At 33.4% G+C, this 22,102-nt stretch overlaps 3 protein-coding genes across 4 annotated transcripts; 2 read left to right on the forward strand and 1 right to left on the reverse strand.

Moving 5' to 3' along the window:
• Window positions 1–1,251: 1,251 nt before the first annotated feature.
• Window positions 1,252–4,378, reverse strand: LOC105966070 (CDK inhibitor P21 binding protein). Its single transcript, XM_012990616.2, has 10 exons — window positions 4,212–4,378; window positions 3,472–3,611; window positions 3,322–3,392; window positions 3,014–3,238; window positions 2,445–2,654; window positions 2,282–2,347; window positions 2,094–2,183; window positions 1,961–2,017; window positions 1,735–1,842; window positions 1,252–1,653 (listed from the first exon to the last, which is right to left on the reverse strand). Exons 2-9 carry the CDS (start codon window positions 3,608–3,610, stop codon window positions 1,747–1,749), a joined length of 954 nt encoding a protein of 317 aa, XP_012846070.2. The 5' UTR covers window position 3,611; window positions 4,212–4,378; the 3' UTR covers window positions 1,252–1,653; window positions 1,735–1,746.
• A 4,560-nt stretch (window positions 4,379–8,938) lies between these two features.
• LOC105966069 (uncharacterized) lies at window positions 8,939–13,788 on the forward strand. Of its 2 annotated transcripts, none has more exons than XM_088818514.1 (10): window positions 8,939–9,663; window positions 9,739–9,876; window positions 10,686–10,874; window positions 11,846–11,983; window positions 12,099–12,220; window positions 12,313–12,445; window positions 12,559–12,688; window positions 12,797–12,876; window positions 12,993–13,127; window positions 13,221–13,788. In XM_088818514.1, the coding sequence occupies exons 1-10, from the start codon at window positions 9,190–9,192 to the stop codon at window positions 13,452–13,454; spliced, it is 1,773 nt and encodes a 590-aa protein (XP_088674640.1). In that variant the 5' UTR covers window positions 8,939–9,189; the 3' UTR covers window positions 13,455–13,788. The 2 variants fall into 2 exon arrangements, 1 of the variants encoding a protein (XP_088674640.1); XR_016031354.1 differs by having other exon boundaries at window positions 9,022–9,663; window positions 12,797–12,872.
• A 1,259-nt stretch (window positions 13,789–15,047) lies between these two features.
• On the forward strand, window positions 15,048–20,285 carry LOC105965966 (putative clathrin assembly protein At2g01600). Its single transcript, XM_088818515.1, has 15 exons — window positions 15,048–15,315; window positions 15,553–15,622; window positions 16,053–16,150; window positions 16,254–16,392; window positions 16,492–16,619; window positions 17,645–17,737; window positions 17,881–17,931; window positions 18,063–18,128; window positions 18,226–18,291; window positions 18,412–18,492; window positions 18,587–18,667; window positions 18,861–19,016; window positions 19,115–19,172; window positions 19,251–19,369; window positions 19,574–20,285. Exons 1-15 carry the CDS (start codon window positions 15,226–15,228, stop codon window positions 20,084–20,086), a joined length of 1,809 nt encoding a protein of 602 aa, XP_088674641.1. The 5' UTR covers window positions 15,048–15,225; the 3' UTR covers window positions 20,087–20,285.
• The last annotated feature ends 1,817 nt before the right edge of the window (window positions 20,286–22,102 follow it).

The following is a 22,102-nucleotide window of genomic DNA, read 5'->3' on the forward strand; positions in this document are numbered from 1 at the left end:
AACTCAAGATCTGACCTATATTTTCACAGAAGTGGAGTCAGAAAGGCAAAAGGAAAAAGTTGAGTATTTTCACATAGGGAAAAGGGATATTAAAGAATTTATCAATCATGTTGCATTTTCAGACGTTTTATTTAATTTAATTTTATTTATTTATAACATTGCAATATACAGTTCAGACTACAAGCGAAAGTTAAACGAAGACCGTATTTTTAAAAGCAGAAGTTAGTGATTGTAAGTTATTGCTTATTTCCTAACTTTTCAAAAGCAGAAGTTAGTGATTGTAAGTTATTGCTTATTTCCAAAAGTTAAGGTGTCTGCAGATATGTTGGAAAATCAACTTAAATTGAAAAAACGGGTCTAGAAATGTTTTTTTTAAAAGCTTAAAACAAGTTATTTGAAGAAAAGTAAAAGCAAAAGTTGATTAGGCAAACACCTAAAAACAACTTATGAGCAAAAAAAACTCGTAAATTGTTTATAAAAGCTTTTGCCAACACCATCAAAATACATATTTTAAATAATATTTTATATTTTTAGAAAAGAATATCATATTTTGTATCTAATAGACTAATACACACTTAATATATATATATATTTTGAAAGACCCATATCTGAAGAAGTACTTAAAAAGGAAAAAGCTGGAGTTGCTTTATATAGTATTGGGGCCTCTATGATTGATAGAAAGGGAAGACAAGTGATGAAAGCACATGCTCAATCAGTGTAGAATATGCACCAACTTCTAAGCAAATGTCATTAATTTCTTTTCTTTTTCAATTACAATTAAATATAATTGTAGAAAAACATATTATCTATCTTTCATGTATATATAGCAGCAAAAAAACTTAATATGCATAAAATTTCAGTATGACCCCTTAATAAGTTCATGCTATTACTCTGACATCCACTTGGAATGTAACAAACGGAATATATTTCTGTGTGGAAAAATTACCGGTATCAGTCGAAGGGTAAAATACGGAGTTAATTATAAAAATAAAAATTAAATAGTTCCGTGATGTTGTAAACGGAATCATCCAAAATTATGAAATTAATTACTTAAACAGCAACACTTCAGGAAAACTAGCCAAACTTATCACAACAGACAAAAAAAACAAAAAAACAAAGAAACCTATGTTTTTTATGGAAGCATAGCAATTATATCGAAAACACATAAAATGAAAAATCATTACATGCAAAGAATATATATACATGTGCGTCTGAAACATTTGGCATTCGCTACGGTTCGTCTTTAACCAATTGAAACATAAACAAATAATAAATATTTAAAAAAGGTATCAAATACAAATACCAGTTAGTTAGCACGTGAATCGCATTGATCACATCTAAACGATGATTACAACATTAGAAAACATACAGTTCTTTTCAAATTTCTCAACCTTAGTTCTTCCATAAGGACTATAATTTGCAACATTTTCTCAAAAATATTTTAAAAAATAATTGTATATTAATGGATGAATTCATTGCAGCCAATAAAACCCACATCTAACTATCAAAATTTACGGGACAGCCAAAATAAATTATGTGGTAATAAAACACAATTTGGAGAGGGGCGGTGAAGAATAAGATAAGCTTATACCAAATGAAATTATATGACATGTCCCAGATAAGTCAAAAGGAATCTAGTTACTGCCAGAATGCCTGTGGGATTATATTAAACGGCTTCAGTAAATGCGTGAAAATACAAGACAGAAAAAAAAAAAGAAGGGACAAAATGCGTACCTGCGCATGATTTCATTCATCTATCAAAGAATGCATCTGTTGTCTGAATATGGATATTTTACTAGCTTCAATAGCCATCACTAAACCCATTGGCCGATAATTTTTAAGCTGTAATGGTATTGGATTTCAATAATCAGCAAATAACAAAAGGCTGGAATTTGAAAATGTGAAAATACATCGAAATTAAAATTTATTACTAGTATTAGAACTTTAGGACAATACTTGCCTCATCCGTTGTGACTTGCTGTGCATGCAACGGAAAACTGAAGGACCACGAGCAAAACTACAGAAGTATTTTATGAAAGTCAGGTTTAAATACCGAAAATACAGAAATAGAAGAAAGAATAAAAGCTTGGTACCTCAAGGAAAAGTTCATCTTCCGGTTTGATGTAAATTACGTTTTCATCTCCATTTTTAGTTGTCCCCTTATCCCCAACTGCATTCTTGTGCTATAAGCATGCAAAAGAAAAAAATTATCAATAAATGTTGATTTACTTAGATCTTACTCGGTATTGATTGGCATATACAGAGCTCATTCAACATGTACCTTATATATTTTGCTGATAATCAGATAAAATTTGAAGCGAAACGAACTCTGGAGCTCCGCTGTAGGCTTTAAACAACACAATATAGAAAAGTCATTAGCATGATGAAGAAACATAATCATCTCCAAATCTTGTCTTATCATAATAACATTGTGATTTATTTACCTCGTCTTCTGTTGCCCAATTTACTTCATCGAAGAGAGAGTCATAAAGCGGAGGCAAAAGCTGAGGTGGCAGATTTACAACACGCTGAGAGACGATAAGACCAACATCTTTTGCACGATCCCCAATTAGAGACTTGAGTTGAGGTATTATATCCATATCCCGGCACACTTTTAGCAGGTAATCCTTGAGCTCAATAATACATTTACTATCCTGATAGTAAACGCACAGCATCATATATTAAATGAACTTTAAGCAACAATTCTTGAGAAAAACTAAAATGGCGGAAAAACGGGATAAGACAGTTGAATATCAAAAGTGTAAGGTCTCGTTTGGTTGCCAAGATAGGATTGGCCAAGATAAAATTATATAATCTAATGAAAACCCAATTGTTTTATTGGACCCCGAAAGGCCCAACAAAAAGGGTCCCTAAAAGGCATGACACAGCATGATAATATCATATTTCCGGGTTGACCCGGGAAGTTATTGGGTTTACCAAACGTCAAACAAAGTCCAATTATTTAGTTAATCATGACTAATCTACCCAACCAAACAAGGCCTAAGTAGATTACCGTGTATCTTCCTAAATTGAGAGCAGAAACAACAGAGTAAACTCCTTCATCTTCATCATCCTCAATTTTGACTACGGTCCCCACTGTTGGTTGACCCAATATCAAGTCAACAAATCCACTGAGATCCCACTGCTTATTATCAAGGTACGTTTGTAAAAGAACCTTCACTCCATGGAAGTCGCTGTTTTTTGGATCAAAGAAGGCGAAATCTGCTTGAACGACTCCCTTCCCAAACAAATACTGTAATCGATTAGATATTTATAACAATCAAATGCAACAAGTGGTGAGATGAAGGTGAAGGGGACAACCTCAAGATCTTCGCTGTCAGAAGATTCAGACCGTTTAGTTTTATCTTTGCCGTTGTTTAGAAGCCTGTTAACTGCAAAAGAGCATTGGCCTTCAAATTTGATGAAATAATTTAAACCAAAAAAGGGAATCTGAACGAAAAAAAAGCATACCAGAAGATGATGGGGAATCTTCGATTTGTAAGTTGATTTCCTTAATATCTTGCTTGGCCTTTTTACATGATGTCATAGCCACTGACCGAGCAAATGGAGTAAAGGTGAGTGGGTGGTGTCGTTTTGATTTCTTCGGCATTCTGTAAGTTAGAAAAACTTGGACATACGTTTAGAAAAAAAAAAACTCGATATTGTGCCGTTGACCACACACGCATACATGATACATGCACACACTCGCACACTTTTCACACACTCACACACATTTTTCACACACTCACAGACACACATTCACTCACACACACTCTTGCAGAAGGGCAAGAGTTGATTGATTGTCTTTTATTTTTTATTAAAATCTCAGCATATAAGATGCAAATTTCTGTTCTGTCAAATTTCTAAGTCTAACCAATTACACAAACATCTTCACGGTACATGCAAAGTGCTTGACTCCCACAATGTTTTCAACAGCAATTCTCTTGAAATTTTTCTGACATGTTTATATGGAATTTGGAATAACAGATTTCAAAACTAAATAAAATACACCATACAATAAAGTCATTATATTCATAGACAAATCAAAACAAATTTCATTCTCCTTTTCTACTTGACAGAGCTGAGGTATTGTGAGTAGCTGAAAAATATATGTTAATTTTCGATAATCAGTAAATAATGCTTAAACTTCGTTGATTTGTTCCAAGTAAAACAGCAAGCCAAAAGGAAAACTTCGTGATAGAGAGAGATACCTGTTGTTGAGTGGGAATTGAAGGAGCTTGATGAGATTTTGAACGAAGCTTTTCGATTACTGCGTTGACGGCGGCGGAGGCGGTGGTGGAAGTGAGTGGCGACCGACGGGTTTGGTCCGTTCGGAAGATGAATTGGGAAATTAGGGCTTTTTAATTTTTTCTATATTTTTTTTATGAGGCAATTTGCTATAAGTCCTCTTATTAGATTTAGAGGGTGTTTGGCTAAGCTTATAAGATGTTAAAAGGAGCTTATAAGATGTTTTAGAGCTTATAAGCTCTTCCAAAGTGTTTGGTAAATTTTTAAGAAAAAATCTTAATTTTTTTCAAAATAAGCTGTTGGAGACCAAATAAGATCTTTTTAAATAAGTACATCTACCCCACCTTTTTATTTAAGATCTTATAATGAATAAAAATAGAAAATAAGCTCATTATCCAAACACTCTAAAAATTAATCATAAAAATAAGATGTAACAGCTTATCAGCTCTAAAAACATCTTATCAGACGTAAGAGCTTATTAGCTGTTTAAAATAAGCTTAGCCAAACACCCTCTTAATGTGTATAAACCCAACTAATAAATCCCTATTTTAATTAAATTTATTGCAATTTTTGTATCTAAAATACCCCTCACAATATATGGAATAAAATCCCAAAATAATAGACAACTTAATACTTGATTTTTATCCCAAAAGATCCGTATCAACCACTCTCTAAAATTCCAAGAATCCTGAAATTAAAATCCATCGGCAAAAATTAAAAAACCTAGTCAAAAATTGGATCGTGTATGCATAGCAAGAGCCTTCGGATTGTTCTGAAATCTTCAAATTTCTTTTGATGTTTGTGATGTGGTAATTGCTTGCTCGTTCTTCGTTTCTTCGTTTGCTATTTTGGAGACATCGATTGTTATTTTGGGAGCTTTTTTCGTTCTAGCTTTGTTTAGTGTTTGTGATTTTCACTCCTCCCGCAAATAATGGTTCAGACATGTATGAGTCTTGGTAAGCAACAAATGTTATGGATATTATGCTGAAAAATAAAAGTCTGGGTATGTAATTATCTTTTTTGCATTTCTCCCATTTGTTTTTTGATGATGATTTAATGATAGATGTTATAGATCTCTTCTTTTTTTATCTTAGGAATTTCTTTTGCTGATACAGGAGTATCGATCTCCTTCATTAACCACACATTTCAAAGGTTTCGATTTACATATTTTGTACCTTTATTAATTGTACTTTTTATATTGTTGTTTGCATTTTTTAAAATTTTTTATTTTATTTTTTGCAGTTGTTTGTTGACAATTATCGTTGTTTGTATTTCTTATTGTATGAAATTTGCATTACATTGTGCATTATTGAACCTTTGTATTTATGTTTATTAGATGTTCTTATGACGGTCTCCATTTTGTTGTTCTTCAGGTCTTCTGTTATTTATTGTTGTTCATTTGGTTTGCAGTTTGCTATTTGTTTATAATTGAATCAACATATTCTTGTTAGCAGTTTTTTGTTTGCAATTTGAAGTCTCTTGTTTACAATTTCTTGTTTGATATTCATTGTTTGTAATTTCTTGTTACTTTGAAATTATTGTTTGGAATTGCAGTTATTGTTTGTAATTTGCTATTTCATGTTTATCTTTGCAATCGAAAATCTTATTGATAGTTTTTTGTTTGTTTTGTGCCTGCTCAAACAATTACGTCAAAAAAAAGGGACGAAAAATTACATGACTCCTCATGTCTTCCAGGAAGGCAAAAACAGGAGCAAATCCGATTGCAAACGAAGCCCTGAAAAACGACGACTTTCGTCGAGCATTGTAGGATCATTAATTCCATATTATTGTTGTGTAAAGGCGTTTGTACAATAACATTTTTAAACATAACATAGTTGGTTTCATGTTCTATTTGTTATGCTATTTATTTTGTTGTAGCAAATTACAATTTGTTTATCCTTTCTTTTGTATTTCTCGCTTGGTTGTTGCAATTGGTATCTTGCAAATTGTATTTTGCATTTTGCTGTTACAACTTGAAAAGATATAAATTTGGTGGATAAAAAATTGGATAATAAAAAATAATGTCGAAAAATTATGAAAATAAATGTATGAAATCCTACCAAAAAATGTAACAAGTAAATACATATATTACACCGATTTTGTGACGTTAAATATGCGTTCAAATTATTTTGTTGTTTGATGAAGCATAATTAATTAGAAAATGCAAATAAAAATTATAAGTCTGCTACAAATAAGTAATAACAAAAATATATTGAGAAAGAGAAAGAGAGGAGAGTGATTTACGTGAGATTGGGAGAGGGAGAGGGAGAGAGAGACTCGCGTGTTGTGTGATAAGAAAATGACAGATATGTGAGATTTGTTCCCTCATTTGCCATAAATAGTTATTTTCATATAAATATTAATTAAGGGTATTTATGTCTATATACTATTAATTTAAATATTTTTTTTAAATTAAAGGACTTATATCTATATTTATTTAACAACTTGGATCCCCAACTATATAAGTGTAGAATAAAGGGTGTTTAGTCAATTTCCCCTTTTAATATTGACCCTTTTATTTGGGCTTTTATTTATCCATATAATTTTGAGTTGGACTTACATATTATTTCTTAAGTAGGTTTGGCCCGGTTCATATGGACCTAGTTTTTTTTGATTTCAACTGTTAATAAATTCTTACCAGATAAGTTGTTTTACGAGTTAATAAACTGTTTGGTCTTATTTTTTGCATCAATTTTTAAATTGTTTTGATAATAATCTTATAAGTTATTTTTACTCCTTAATAAAATTTTATTTGCACCCAACAACTTGTTTTTAGATTTTTTTTAAATGACAATCACGTTAAACAAAAATTATAAGCTCTTAAGCATTTTATAATTTATTTTTAACTGGTTTTTTAAATTTAGCCAAACAAGTTCCAACTTATCTCACTTTCCCTCACAAAAAAAATAGCTAACAATATTAATCGACAAAGTACGCTGACTAATGTATTGTATTATCTCTCTTAATTTAGATTACATGGGATTGTATTAATTATCTACTTACCACTTAATTATTCAGTTAGTGTCTTCTAAAATATATTTAATTAGTAATAATTTTTTATATCTCAAATCAGATCTTGTCCTATTTATTAAATAAAATCTCTTATTGATAAAATCAAAATATGATTTTAAGGATAAAATCACATATATATTTTTTTTAAGGGGTAGTACTAATTAAATTCAATAAAAGGGTAAATTCCATATTTCTCCCTTGTACTTTGGTTGGATATCACTTTACCCCCTTATACTTTCAATTGCATCGATTTGTCCCCTTGTACTTTGGTTCGATATCACCTTAACCCTTCTACTCTCAATTCATCGATTTGCCTCCTTGTACTTTGGCTTAATATCACTTTACCCCCTTTACTCTCAATTGCATCGATTTGCCCTCATGTACTTGAAAAATTGTCTCAATGTGGCCCTCGCCGTTAGTTTTCAGACATTTGACATTAACACCATTTGATCTAAGTTTGAAAATTACAAAAAATCCACCCTTCACAGTTTAAATAATTATTAATGAAAAAAAATAAAAAAAAATTTATGACTGGCGTCGTGGACTATGTTTTCTCGTTGTCTTGAATTTTTTATTATTTTATTATTTGTTTTTTTTATTATTTTTCATTTTCTTTATTTTTTTTAACTGGAGGGGTGTCATTTTAGTAATTTTCAGACTTAAATCAAACGGTAATAAGGTCAAAAGTCTGAAAACTAACGGTTAAGCCACATTGAGACAATTTCTCAAGTACATGGGGCAAATCGATGCAATTGAGAGTAGAATGGGGTAAAGTGATATCGAGTCAAAGTAAATGGGGCAAATCGATGAATTGAGAGTAGAAGTGGGTAAGGTGATATCGAACCAAAGTACAAGGGGTCAAATTGATGCAATTGAGAGTACAAAGGGGTAAAGTGATATCCAGCCAAAGTAAAATGGGAGAAAGTGGAATTTAGGCTTAATTCCACTTTGCACCCTTGAAATATACCATTTTGGCACTTTGCACCCTCGAAATAAATTAATAGCACTTTGCACCCTCGAAATACAATAAATCATGCATAATGCACCCCAAATGATTTTTTAAAGCTAAAAGATATAAATTTAATATTTGTAGTGATATTTTTTTAGGATGCCAAATGTCAAATATTTTTTTTATTCATCAATCATTTTGAAACTATAAAGTTCAAAAATAAAAATACATTCCATCAACATATTTAAAAATTATATTGTTTTATCAAAATAAAATATTTTACGAAAAAAAATCATTCAACTATTACGTTATCAAGTATCTGAAAATTATTTTTTCTTCCAAATATTTTCACCTAATATTTTACAAACAGTGACATAAAAGATCCACAATCGAATAATTTAGTGATAAAAGAATATTTTTTTTATTTTTCTTTTGTAAGATAATGTAGTTTTTTTTAAATAATCCGGTGTAATTTTTATTTTTTCGCACTTTGTCCGCTCGAAATTAGGTTTGAGGTTCAAGAAAACAACAATTTTTTTTATTTTGTACCCCAAAACGAAAAACACCAATGAAAAATAAAATTGCCTTTATTATTCAATTGAGGGTGCACTGTGAATGATTTATTGTGTTTTGAGGGTGCAAAGTGTTATTATTATTTTTCGAGGGTGCAAAGTGCCAAAATGGTATATTTCAAGGGTGCAAAGTGGAATTAAGCCTGGAATTTACACTAAATAAAATATGAATTTGGATTTGCGGGGTGAATAGTGGAATTAAGTCAAATATAGACTAGTCCATATCCCGTTTGGATTTTCACCCGCAGTGACGGAGGTCAATTTGGATTCCCATTACTGCTAACCACTCTTATTTACTCTCTCTCTCTCTCTCTCTCATTTCATACCGATTTCTTATTCAATCTCCGATCCATTTCCCTTTGATTTCACACTGCAAAAAATAAAAGTTGAAAAAAAATCCTCTCTGCAATGGAAGAAGACAAATCATTTACCATCACCGCGGAGCCGATCAGCCACGCCGCCGAGGACAACAGCCACGGCTGGCAGAAGGTCACCTACGTGAAAAAGCAGCGGAAAGTTCAGAACCAGAAAACGGCGTCCGATCCATCCGCGATGTTGGCTAACGGATCTGGAATTCTACCCGAGAAAAGCAGCGTTTTCAAGGGATTGGAGAAGCACGCCGAGGAGAGGCGCCGGCAATTGGAGGCGCAGCGCGCCGCCGCGGCCTATGACGACGACGACGAGATTCCGAGGAGATCGAGGAATAATCGAGGAGGTGACGAGGACGACGATGACGTCAGCAGCGATGCCGATGTCAAGGGTAATGCGGCGAAGGTGGTTAAGGAGAAGCCGAAGAAGGTTAAGAAGCCGAAAGTGAGTGTGCCGGAGGCTGCCGCTAAGATCGACGCTGACGATCTGACCGCTTTTCTCGCTAATGTTTCGGTAGGTTTTCTTAGATCTGAATTTATTTTATTTGTTGGTGGAATTTGATATTTATATTTGTTTTTTGGGTGGTAGGAATCGTACGAAGGGCAGCAAGATATACAGTTGATGAGGTTTGCTGATTATTTTGGACGTGCATTTTCTTCTGTGAGCGCGTCTCAATTTCCGTGGCTTAAGTTGTTCAGGGAGTCTTCTGTGGCAAAAATCGCCGATGTGAGTTGCTTAGGATTTTATTTAGTATTCATTTGTTTGTAAATCTGTATTTGGAAAAAAATTAAGCACCAAGGCAGCTAGATGAGTTTTAATGGGTTTTCAGCTGCATGTGCCAACAATGTGTTATGAACTTATGGTATAATTAGATAATATATTGTGGGGATTTTATGGAAGCAAAATAAATTATGAACTATGATTTTGCCTTTTGATTAATAAGTGATTATGTACCACACAATTTCTAATGTTAAATTTTGGTTACATAATATTCCAGATTACTAGTCTAGATTCTTGTTTGAAAATCACGTGCTTTTTGGTTGATCAATAAAACTTTGATTTCCTGTGTTGTCGTGGTAGTGGTTTGGTTTATTCTCTAACTGATGATTTGAATATTGTGGCACTTAATGTTCTCTATTGAGTTTTTCTGCATCAGAATTAGTTTGTTGCTTCCATTGCGAGTTTTAGGCTTAGAATGAGAGGTGCAGTACAGACACATGGAATCTAATGTTAGCTTTTGTCGTTCTTCTGATTTTTTTTTTTAAATATTGACACTCCTGCATTTGTTGTGGCCTCTAACCAATTGTCATCGCCTAGATATACAGCTTTCTCCTGGTATGCATTGGACGATATTATTTATGATTATCGTTTCCTGATTCTATTGCTTTTTTTTTTTGGTATGCATTGGACCTTTATGATATCATTTATGCTTGATATGATCTGTGTTTTTGGTTGATTTTTTGGATGCCTTTGAGGCTTCAGAGGATCTTAGGCCTTAGAGTGTGCTCATTTTTTCTTTTCCTTTTTATAATCAGGTCCCTGTTTCTCATGTTTCTGAAGCTGTTTACAAGGCTTCAGTTGACTGGATCAATCATCGTTCCAACGAGGCATTGGGAACCTTTGTGGTCTGGTCATTAGATTGCATATTTGCTGACTTGGCTAGCCAACAGTTGGGATCTAAGGGTCCAAAGAAAGCCGGACAGCAAGCATCTTCAAAGTCTCAGGTAGATGTACACAATGCTTCTTTTTTCACATTTTAGCTACTTAATAAGTTAGTTTGCAGTATCATCGGTCAGTGTTTTTTTTTCCTAAAAAAATTGGCCTTTTAAATGGCCTACAATCTGACCTCAAATGGAATTCGAATCGTTGACCTAATGCTACTCACCCCACCCCAATACCACTCAGGCAAGATCTCCGCGGTATAGTGCTGGACAGTCTCTAATTGTTATCTTGACTAAATGGTCTGTAATGATCTACCAATTTGTTTTGGTTTAGATTCATGAGCAGGCTCGTGTGTTGCCTCCTGAATAAAATGATACTAGTTTTTTCAGAGTTTTATAAGTTGTATAATTTCGTACTAGAAAGTGCAATTGAAGTTTTTGGTTCTGAGTGGTTTGATAACCTCCTTTGAATGGTCTTGTTTGGACACATTATATATTGCATATAGAGGAAATTATAAAACTAATATTTTTCCCCATCACTTTTAACACTGTAGTCGAAGTTTTATGCAGTTTGTCACTTGAGTTAGGAATGTTGTTCAAGTTGGTGATTTTAATATCCGGTTCCTGTTTAATAATTTTTTTTTAGACTTTGATCCTTTTAAGTGTTTCTTCTGCACTATGTTGGAAAGCTCATTTTTTTTGTCCATAATATGTTTACTGATTCTGATATAGTGAAGGATGTTGTGGATGCAATCTTATGTCTTTCCAAGGGTTCCTCTCTTGAGAGAAAAAGTTTAATTTATATAAATTAATTTTAAATTGAAGGATAGTTGGCTCGGATTCTCAGAATGTATTACATTGGTATCCGGTTCCATTTACTATTTACTCATTTGTTTCGTTATATTACATCTTTGTCAATTATCACACATGTTAAATTTCCCACTCCTTACCTTTCTAACTTACAGTGTCATATCATAACATCTTCTGGAGAGTATGCAATCTGTTATCCATTTACTAAGTTGTTGATATTACAGGTTGCTATCTTTTTAGTTTTAGCAATGGTATTGCGGCGGAAACCTGATGTACTTATTAACTTATTGCCAAATTTGAGCGAAAACTCAAAGTATCAAGGACAAGATAAGCTCACAGTTATTATATGGATGGTAGTTCAGGTGAGAAAGTTACACTACTCTCCACTATATCATCAATTTCTGTTCATATAGATGCCTTGGTTTTTATTCCCTGTGTATTCGCTATTCCAAGCTGAAACTGAGCCTTTCTGTGTAGGCATGTCAAGGAGACTTAGCTGTAGGGTTGTATTTATGGGCTCATCATATTTTGCCTGTACTTGGAGGAAAATCAGGGTCTAACCCACAATCCAGGGACTTGGTTTTGCAGTTGGTGGAAAGGTTTGAAGTTGTACCCTCTCCAACACTTTGAAGTGCTTTGATTTATTTTATTGATTTTCTTAAATGACATAATCTACTTATCCGTGTCTCAGAATTCTGGCTGTACCAAAAGCTCGTGGCATATTAGTAAATAATGCCGTTAGGAAGGGCGAGCGCCTTGTGCCGCCTGTAGCACTTGACCTATTGTTACATGTAGCTTTTCCTGCTTCATCTGCACGAGTTAAGGTACGTGTCATTGAAAAACTTCTGCACTATCTTTAACAGAATCAGAAATTATTCCAAAGGGGTCTTCTTTTCTCTTCTCTACGGTGATTAGATATGGTTGTTACGTATAATAGGCTACCGAAAGATTTGAGGCAATTTACCCACTTCTGAAAGATGTTGCTCTTGCGGGTTCCCCTGGAAGCAAAGCAATGAAGCAAGTGGCTTTGCAGATACAGACTTTAACTGCTAAAACAGCTGGAGAAGGTAATTTTTTTTATTTTAAAATTTAAACCACTCTCTATTCTTGCCTCAAAGTAGTTAGTAGTTAGTAAAGTAAACTACGAAGAACATTTGATAAAATGGCCCTTTCAGGTATTCCGTCACTATCTGAGGAAGCATCTAGCATCTTTATATGGTGTTTGGTTCAGAATCCTGATTGCTACAAGCAGTGGGTAACTTTTTTGTGTTGCTATTTCGAATTCTAATATTATTATTATTATTAATTTTCTTCTTGCCCTTTGGGTTCAGACGAGAATCATATTAATGTTAATTGTTGTGATTTTCACAGGACAAGATTTACGAGGATAACATAGAGGCTAACGTAGCTATCTTACGAAAGCTTTCCGAGAATTGGAAGGAGATTTCTTCGAAGCATTCCTCTCTTCAACCACTTGGGGAAACTCTGAAGAGTTTCCGTCAAAAGGTTGACTTTTCTAGACCTGTCCTTGACTCCTTGTCTACTTAGTTGAAAGTCAACCAACTTATATATATATTTCAACTGCCTTAAAATTTGCAGAATGAGAAAGTGTTGAGTGGAGGAGGTGATGCGACTCGACAAGGTTTGTTCAAGGAGGCGGATAAATACTGCAAGGTGATTTTGGGAAGGGTATCGAGTGGGCATGGTTGCGTGAAAACCGTGGTGTTTACCATTGCTGTGCTTGCTGTGGGAGCTGCTGTTGTTTCCCCAAACATTGATGCATGGGATTGGAGTAAGTTGTCCGTTTTGTTTAATGCCCAGCAATCTTTCTGAGAAAAATCGTCCATGTCAACCAAAGTCAACCAAGGCTTAAGAGTTCGAAATATAGTTTTTTTTTTTTTTTTATAATCTATTTGGACCTGGGCAAAACGAACATAAGTTGCCCGAAAATAAAGTGGCTGAAGAGGTAGGTTTTTTTTTGCGTAATAGCAAGTTCTGGTGGGTTTACTCTGAATTAGAATGATGTGAGAAAAGGAAATTTGGTTGGGTTTTTTTTTGAGGTGGTGAAAGTTAGAGACGAACCCCGATGTAATCGGCACTAATCTATTTGGTCGGCGAAATGAAGACATACAAGATATTGATATACATGTTTATTTATTTTGGACTATTTTCTTGAATTTGTGATTGGTTTAGGTTTCTTAATAATTGTTGAATATGCCTCTCATTATTCATTGCTTCTTTGTTGTGAATGTGTATATACTGAGTATATATATAATTAGCCTTCGGTGAGAAAGCACCTAATATATATACAATTGTACACACAATTTGAGAAAGAATACAAGAGAGAAGGAAGAAGATTGAGAGAATCAAGTGTATGTTTGATATCTAGAAGAATAAGTGATAAAATTTACAATGCCTAGGGATTTATTTAAATCAAATGAAAAATGGTTAAATACAAATTGTAGCCCCGTACTGTCATTAGTGTCGTGTATACCCTGTACTACAAAATGACTCCTGTCGTTAAGCCATGTTAAAGAATTCGTTTATTTTCAAAGTTGACTGACCATTGCATTAGATGTTGGACAATTTCGAATGAAAATACCCATATGCTTTATGTATAAAAGGTGTTCTTTCTCTTCTATACTTAATTTACTTCCAATTTTATTTTTTCCACGATCTAAAATTTTCACCCAAATTTTCTGGAAAAAAAAAATATTTATAATTTCCTTTAAAAAATTATGAAATTTTGCAATTTCGAATTCTCAAAAATCATACATTTCATCTTACGTCCAAACAATATATAATATATTTTTTCAGTACCACTTGTCGATGCAACCGAAGTGCTACGTAATAAAGTAAAAAAAAATGGCCAAGCAATAAAGCCAAAAAAATGTTTATTTATATTATATAAATAATAAATGTAATAGTAAAAATATACCTACGCTACATAAACTAAACATATTAGAAATTTGGGGATTGACCATTAAATTAAATTGATCACTTTGTCGCATTTTGTAGTAAATGAAGTAAATGCGACAATGCATATATTACATGAATGCAATTTGTATTTAACACATGAATCTAGAATGCAACATATTATCGACATAGCATTATTATAATCTTTATGTTATGCATATTTTCTGAAAAATAATGATAAGTGAAAATAATATTATAATAATAGCCCAAACATGCACTGAAAACCACTTATTAATTATTAAACGATTGACTGTGATTGACATTTAAACATTACATTTATTTTAAAATATTTGTCAACATGACTTTTAATTTTGCACAGTGTAAACAACATAGTAATAATAAATTAATCTATCCACACACGAAATTAATTTAATATAAAAATGAATAAAATAAAATAAAATAACAAAATAAAAAAGATGATGTGAAGATGAATCATCATATGATGAAAGAGGGCCGGTATTATTAGCCACCCAACCAAAGGTAACGAATTTTCCACCTTTTTCACAACAGGGTGTAGCCATTTACTCTCTCTCTAGTAACAGCAAGAGAGAGAGAGAGAGAGAGAGAGAGAGAGAGAGAATCAGGGGTTCCGAATTTTACGATTGATAAAACTGAAGCAAGTGTGGGAATGGCGACACTTCAGACATGGAGGAAAGCGTACGGCGCTCTTAAAGACCAGACTAAAGTCGGCCTTGCCCATGTCAATTCCGATTTCAAGGTTTTTCTACTTTTTTTTTTTTTTTTTTTAATTTATCGAACTGCTGATTTTATATGAGAGGGTTTGGGGTTGGTGTTTGCCAAAAATAGTAGAATCAAGGGAAACAGTTTAGAACTACGGCGATCGTGTACGAATGAGGGCTTTCGTGTGTTTGAATACCGAAAATAGAGAAATGTGATTTTTTAATTTTTTAAATTTTTTAATAATATGATATTTGTTTTGGATGGCTAAAAAAAGGATGTGGATGTGGCGATCGTGAAGGCTACTAATCATGTGGAGTGCCCACCCAAAGAGAGACACATCAGAAGTGAGTTTTTTTAGATCCGTTAATTTGTGGTTTGATGCCATGTATGTGTAGTTTCTTCGGTTTTCTGTGTGTGTGTTTGGTGGATATATTATCCACTGGTTTCTGGGTTCTTTTGGGGGAGGGTGAAAATGTCGAAATTTAGTGTTCGTTTTTCGTTTTATGGGGATTTTTGAAATTTCGTTATAGATATGTTCGGTTTTGGTTTCTTGGAGATTCATGCGGGTTTGGTGTTTCGGAATTAGTAGAAATTTCACCTTCTTGGTTGTGTTCTAAAGGATGCAGAAAGAAAATGAGAATTTGCGTTTGGGGTTTCGTTTTTAAAGGGGGAGATGAGAAATTAACCGCGTCTCACTCTAGGGATTTGGTTGTCATTTAGTAAAAGATGAGTTCACTTGCAATCATGTTATTAGTGTTCGGATGCTTCTTGCAGAAATTTTGGTTGCCACATCATCGATTCGACCTCGCGCTGATGTTCAGTACTGCATACATGCACTTGCTAGAAGATTGGCAAAGACACACAACTGGACGGTATAGGATTTCTTCATTTTTAGATTTGTCTAAGGACTCCATCTGTATATACTTTCCTCCATTTGAGCATCAACTTACATCCTCTTCGTATACTTTTCAACAGGTTGCACTGAAAACATTGGTAGTTATTCATAGAACATTGAGAGAAGGTGATCCCACATTTAGGGAGGAACTCGTCAATTTCCAACAAAGAGGGCGATTTCTCCAAATGTCCAATTTCAAGGACGATTCTAGCCCTATCGGCAAGTGGCTACTGTTGTGTATTTTTTAATATTTGTCTTTTGAATTTTTATCGCCTTATCTTGAGTTAGGCTCAAATTATTTGTACTCTATTTGTCCAGCTTGGGATTGCTCTGCGTGGGTAAGAACGTATGCACTCTTTTTGGAAGAAAGACTTGAATGCTTTAGGGTTCTTAAGTATGACATTGAAGCCGAACGTCTTCCTAGACCTGCACAAGCCCAAGATAAGGTGTGTTTTAGTTTCATAAATAGTATCTTTATGATTCCTATTTCCTTCCTAGTTGATTGATAGTCGTATCTTTAACACTCTCTCAAATTTCTCCCTCTACCCTTTTGTGGATGTCTGAAAATAAGGCTCTGTTTCTGAGCAGATAATTTTTCCGAAACCCACATTTTCACTTGAATAAATGATATGAGCCCATAATAGTAGAATAATCCTAAAATTATAGGATTTTACGGTTTTACTACTTAAATCCTAGTAGAACTCTAATCCAAGCAAAATACTTCAAGATTGGGAGTAAAATCTTTAAAATCTATGATTTTAGATTTGGATCAGAATTGGGCCATGATTTTAGGTTTTTTTCTTCGAAAAAGTGAAGCTCAAGTGAAGTCAACCATTTTCTTTGAGGAAGACTAAATCTTGGCCAATAGTCAACAACAACCAATAGCACATTTTGTTTATGTTCAGAAACTTTTACGAGTACCGGAACATGCTTCATTTATGGTGGGAGATGTTTTATAAATGGGGACATAAAGCATTTGCTGTGATATTTAAATTTACAAGTTATGTAAAATCCCATGATTTTATCCGTTTCAACATTTACAATTTAGAACAATTTTGACTACCTGTTAGCCCACTAACCCCCGCTCACTAATTCCAAGGGAAAAAGTGTACTATAATCCGTAACTCACACTTCTAATTATTGTTGAAGCTTTGTGCCAAAAGTCAAACTAGGACACTGATATTCGGAAAAGGAGTACAAAAGAGATGTGTGTTAGATATCGGTTTAAAACATGCGAACTAAATACTTTTAACTTGAAGATATTTGGATACAGTACCTGAGGTTTGGTCTGTAGCATGCAGCATGAAAAAATGTTTAAAGTTTTGAGTGCTTTTAATCTGTGAAAAGCGAATTGGAATTCAGTTATCGTCCAATTGCATGACCTTGAGAAAATATTAATGTCACAGGGAAAAAAAGATTAGGTTTTATGACTTACGAAGTTGACGCATATTTTCGTATAATTTGTGATCAGGGTTACAGTAAAACTAGAGACTTGGACAGTGAAGAACTTCTAGACCACTTGCCTGCTTTGCAGCAGCTGCTTTACCGTCTTATTGGATGTCGGGTACTCTCATAATCTCTACGACTGTCATTCTTTTTTGGTTATAACCATTTTCAAGTTGTGTTTCTTTTCCACCATGTGTCTGAATATCTCACTATCAGTCATATGTGAAATTACTTTTTTAACCGACCTTTATTGACTTACAGCCTGAAGGAGCAGCTATGGGCAATTATGTAATTCAGTATGCACTCGCCTTGGTTCGTGCTCTCTCTCTCTCTCTCTCTCTCTCTCTCTCTCTCTCTCTCTCTCTCTCCAACGAGAACTTTGTTTTTTATTTATTCTTAAATGTTTGATTTCACTTTTCATGTTCGATGTTTGTGATTTTCAGGTGCTGAAAGAGAGCTTTAAAATATACTGTGCCATAAATGATGGGATAATCAATCTTGTTGACAAGGTGAATGAATTATCATTCCAGGCCCCATATATTTTTCTTAATTGATGGCTTCGATTTTGCTTAACACAAAATTGGTTAACCTGAATTTGCATTTCAGTTTTTTGAAATGGCAAGACACGAAGCAATTAAATCCCTCGATATATACAAAAGAGCTGGTCAGCAGGTAGTTTCTTGCTCTGCAGAACTAAAATACGAGTTCTCTTTTCCATCTGTCATTTTTAAGTTAAATACAATGAACCTGGAATTGCTCTCGATTGTTTCATAATTGTTTTTTTTAATGCAGGCCACTAGTCTGTCCGATTTTTATGAAATTTGCAAAGGTCTTGAACTTGCTAGAAATTTTCAATTCCCCGTGTTGAGAGAGGTAAGTAGTTGTCGAGGATTGGTGTTTTTTTTCTTATTAATTATTAATTATTTTACTGCTTCGTCTGATTTTTCTATGTGTTATGATTGTGTAGCCACCACAATCATTTCTCGTCACAATGGAAGAGTATATAAAAGAAGCACCGAGGATGGTTTCGGTACCAAGTGTCACCTTGGTCAGTATATATATAAATATTATATATATATATATATTATATATATATATATATATATATATATATATATATATATATATATATATATATATATATATATATATCATTATTCGGTACCATAATTTTTGCATTTGCCTATGATAAATTAATTCTCAATAATAATAATATAATTATCTGGAATATATATCATCAGGAATACCCTGAAAGGTTAATGCTAACTTACAAGGAAGAGGATATTTCTTCACCTTCCGAAGAGACAAAAGTGACGTTGGATGAAGTGGGCCCACCACCTTCGAACGGAGTTGTCGTATCAACCCCTGAGGTGGCATGTGACACGGATGATCTGCTGGTGAATTTTTTTATTCTTTATATTTTGGGATTGCATTTTCCTTTTTTTCAAATTTATTAATCCATCCTTTATTATGGGTAAATTTTTTTTTTTTCCAGGGTTTGAATGCAATTATTGAGGAACACAATCCTTTGGCTTTAACCGTAGTTCCATCTGGTCAGCATTCATGTCTATTGTTTTTGTGATCGATCACCATATTGTAGAGGGTTTAATTATGATATGATTTTAATGCAGACACTACGCCGTTCGACTTTGATGCTTACGAAACAAAAAAATTCGAACCTAGTGGCTGGGAACTTGCACTGGCTACTACTCCCAGCACCAATTTATCAACCGTTCAGGAGAGGCAATTGGTATATATATATATATATATATATATATATATATATATATATATATATATATATGTATATATGTATATATGTATGTTGAAACTTGTAGTACTAATTTACAAACACCCGTAAAGTGAAGTAAAATATCAAGGGGGTATTTGCAATTTTAGAAGTTAGCTGGATTGTATTCGTAGTTTTGCTTAATGGGATATTCTTGATTTGCAGGGCGGTGGATTGGATTCACTTATACTCGACAGTTTGTACGATGATGGTGCGTATAGAGGAGCATTGCAACAACCTGTGTATAGTGGTGCACCTGCTCCCAATCCGTTTGAAGTCAACGATCCATTTGCTGCAGTTCCTAATCCTCCTCTTGCTGCAGGTCCTAACCCTCCGATAGGTCAAACCAACAACCCGTTCGGACCATTTGAACCCGTTTACCCACACCCTGAACAGCAGCAGCAACAATTGTTCGTTAGCCCGCAAAATCCTTTCGGTGATACAGGCTTTGAAACATTTCTACTCCCTACCCCTGTTTTTACCCCTGCCCCTGTTTCTGCCCCTGTTTTTACCTCTGCCCCTGTTTTTACCTCTGCCCCTGTTTCTACCCCCGCCCCTGTTTCTGCCCCTGTTTCTACCCCCGCCCCTGTTTCTGCCCCTGTTTTTACCCCTGCCCCTCCTCCTGTATTTGCTCAAACACACCCAATGAATCCATTTGGGAGCACAGGGATTGTATAATAATAAAGATGCATATATATATAAATATATATACAGAATGTAATACACTCGGCGAATAGATGATTTTATCGGTATAGTTGTTGAAATGAGTGGCAGTGCTACTATTGCATAATTCTTCCTATAAGCATAGTAGTAGTACTTGTCTTGAGTTTTTGTAAAGATATTTCAGTTGTTTACTAAATCTATTTCTTTGTTTATATGATATGATGCTAATTTTTTTTTTATTTTTTTTTTTCAATTTTCAATTTTTTTTTTGGAAGATGAAAATTATATGTATTATAGAGATATATGTACGGGCCGGGCCGTACCCCTCTGATTTTCATACCCACTATTTGCTAAATAGGGACCAATTGTTTTTTTGGCCCCCCCCTACTTTTACAATCGACCGACCTAAGTTGAAAATCCGCCCCCCATCGCATGATTTTCACATTTATGTAAATTAACTACATTAGGTAAATCCGTAAATTTATCCCCAAAAAAATCAATATTAGGTGATGCATATTTAGGTATTTCATACTCAATTCATGTTAAAAAGACACAAAAATAAATAAATTATATTAGTACATGTCATGTTTGTAGATTGAGTATATTAGAAAAAAGATCTAGAATTTTTTATGTTGTTTGATATATTTTATATTAGTTTTATTGATAACATCATCTATGAAAATTAATCTATTTTAATATTATTTTATATTTTGTGAAGAGAAATTCAATATGACACATGATTCCATGATAGAGAATTTGAACTGCTTTAATTTTGTTTTCCGCAGCTGCATCAAATCATCATACTCATTGCATTTTATCTGACTTCACCCAAAAAAATATAAACAAAAAAAAAAGAAAAAAGAAAAATTGTATTAACTATTAATTAAAGAAATAATTAAATTATTAATTAGAGTTGGGTGATGTCTCTTTCCAGCCAATAGATCATAATTAATTACTGATTGGTCCTATCTTAGAATTAATTATTCAGACAAAGGTAATAGGTATAAAGGAAAAACATGCTTCACTCACTACAATTTGCCCAACTCTAGATTTTAGTACAAATTAGCTCTCCTATTTGATTAATTGGACAATTTAGTAAATTCTAGAATAGAAGAATGTATTTTGGATGTAAGAATTATTAATTAGGACTTTTTGGTATTTTCTCCTAATTTTATTCGGTCTACTAATTTATTATTGCAGTTTGAAAGGGGGAAAAAACAACAAAGATGCTCTCATTTCTTTTCCTATTTGGGTAGAGAATAGAGATGTTTAATATAATTATGGTTAAATACAAATTACACCCATATACTATCACTAATGTCGCATATACCCATTTACTATGAAATACGACAATGTGAACCCTGCCGTCAAATATGTTAAAGAATCCATCAATTTTCAAAGTTGACTGATCATTGCACTAGATGTTGGACAATTTCAGACGAAAATACCCCTATAATTATGTATAAAAACCAAAAAGTGTACCTCTTTCTTTTTTTCGTGCATTCAATTAACTCTAAACTTTTTTTATTTAACCCATAAAATTACGGACACATAATATATTATTACATCAAAAAATGGAAAAAAGGAAAATTAAAAAAATAATAATAAAAAAAAAAAAGGTAGACACATATGATGAGGTCCAACATCTGCATCCTTTTGTGGGCCCCATCTGGCTTTTGGGTATGGCCCATCAATACCATTTTCTTGTTAGGTGGGCCCCATCATTTTGATGCCCCGTGAAGATAAATAAATAAATCAATACGATTTTCGCAAAGCAAAAGGCGTTTTGGATCCAAAGTTGACAACACCACCCATCCGATTTTATTTATTTATTTATCTTTTAAATTTTTTTGGGGGGGGCGGGGGCCCCCGAATAATGTAGTTGCCAAAAATAATTCACTTATATAAGAAATTCAAGATTTGGAGGAGAGCGTGTTGTTAATGACAATAGCATGAATTAGAACGTTAAAAATCCATTATATATTTATTGGAGCTTGATTTGATTATTAATTGAATTCAATTTCAACAATA

This window comes from Erythranthe guttata, chromosome 5 (genome assembly GCF_056151865.1).
Source record: "Erythranthe guttata isolate IM_541 chromosome 5, IM_541, whole genome shotgun sequence".
Taxonomy (NCBI): domain Eukaryota; kingdom Viridiplantae; phylum Streptophyta; class Magnoliopsida; order Lamiales; family Phrymaceae; genus Erythranthe; species Erythranthe guttata.

Excerpts from the sequence above, each read along its gene's own strand:
- LOC105966070 (XM_012990616.2), bottom strand. The coding sequence starts at position 3,610 with ATGCCGAAGAAATCAAAACGACACCACCCACTCACCTTTACTCCATTT. Across the intron at positions 3,393-3,471 it reads AGATTCCCCATCATCTTCTG|TTAACAGGCTTCTAAACAAC; the intron begins GTATGCTTTTTT and ends GCTCTTTTGCAG. Across the intron at positions 2,018-2,093 it reads AAGATGAACTTTTCCTTGAG|TTTTGCTCGTGGTCCTTCAG; the intron begins GTACCAAGCTTT and ends ATACTTCTGTAG.
- LOC105966069 (XM_088818514.1), top strand. The coding sequence starts at position 9,190 with ATGGAAGAAGACAAATCATTTACCATCACCGCGGAGCCGATCAGCCAC. Across the intron at positions 12,221-12,312 it reads GTTTTGCAGTTGGTGGAAAG|AATTCTGGCTGTACCAAAAG; the intron begins GTTTGAAGTTGT and ends TCCGTGTCTCAG. Across the intron at positions 12,689-12,796 it reads TGCTAAAACAGCTGGAGAAG|GTATTCCGTCACTATCTGAG; the intron begins GTAATTTTTTTT and ends TGGCCCTTTCAG.
- LOC105965966 (XM_088818515.1), top strand. The coding sequence starts at position 15,226 with ATGGCGACACTTCAGACATGGAGGAAAGCGTACGGCGCTCTTAAAGAC. Across the intron at positions 16,393-16,491 it reads GGACGATTCTAGCCCTATCG|CTTGGGATTGCTCTGCGTGG; the intron begins GCAAGTGGCTAC and ends CTATTTGTCCAG. Across the intron at positions 16,620-17,644 it reads CTGCACAAGCCCAAGATAAG|GGTTACAGTAAAACTAGAGA; the intron begins GTGTGTTTTAGT and ends ATTTGTGATCAG.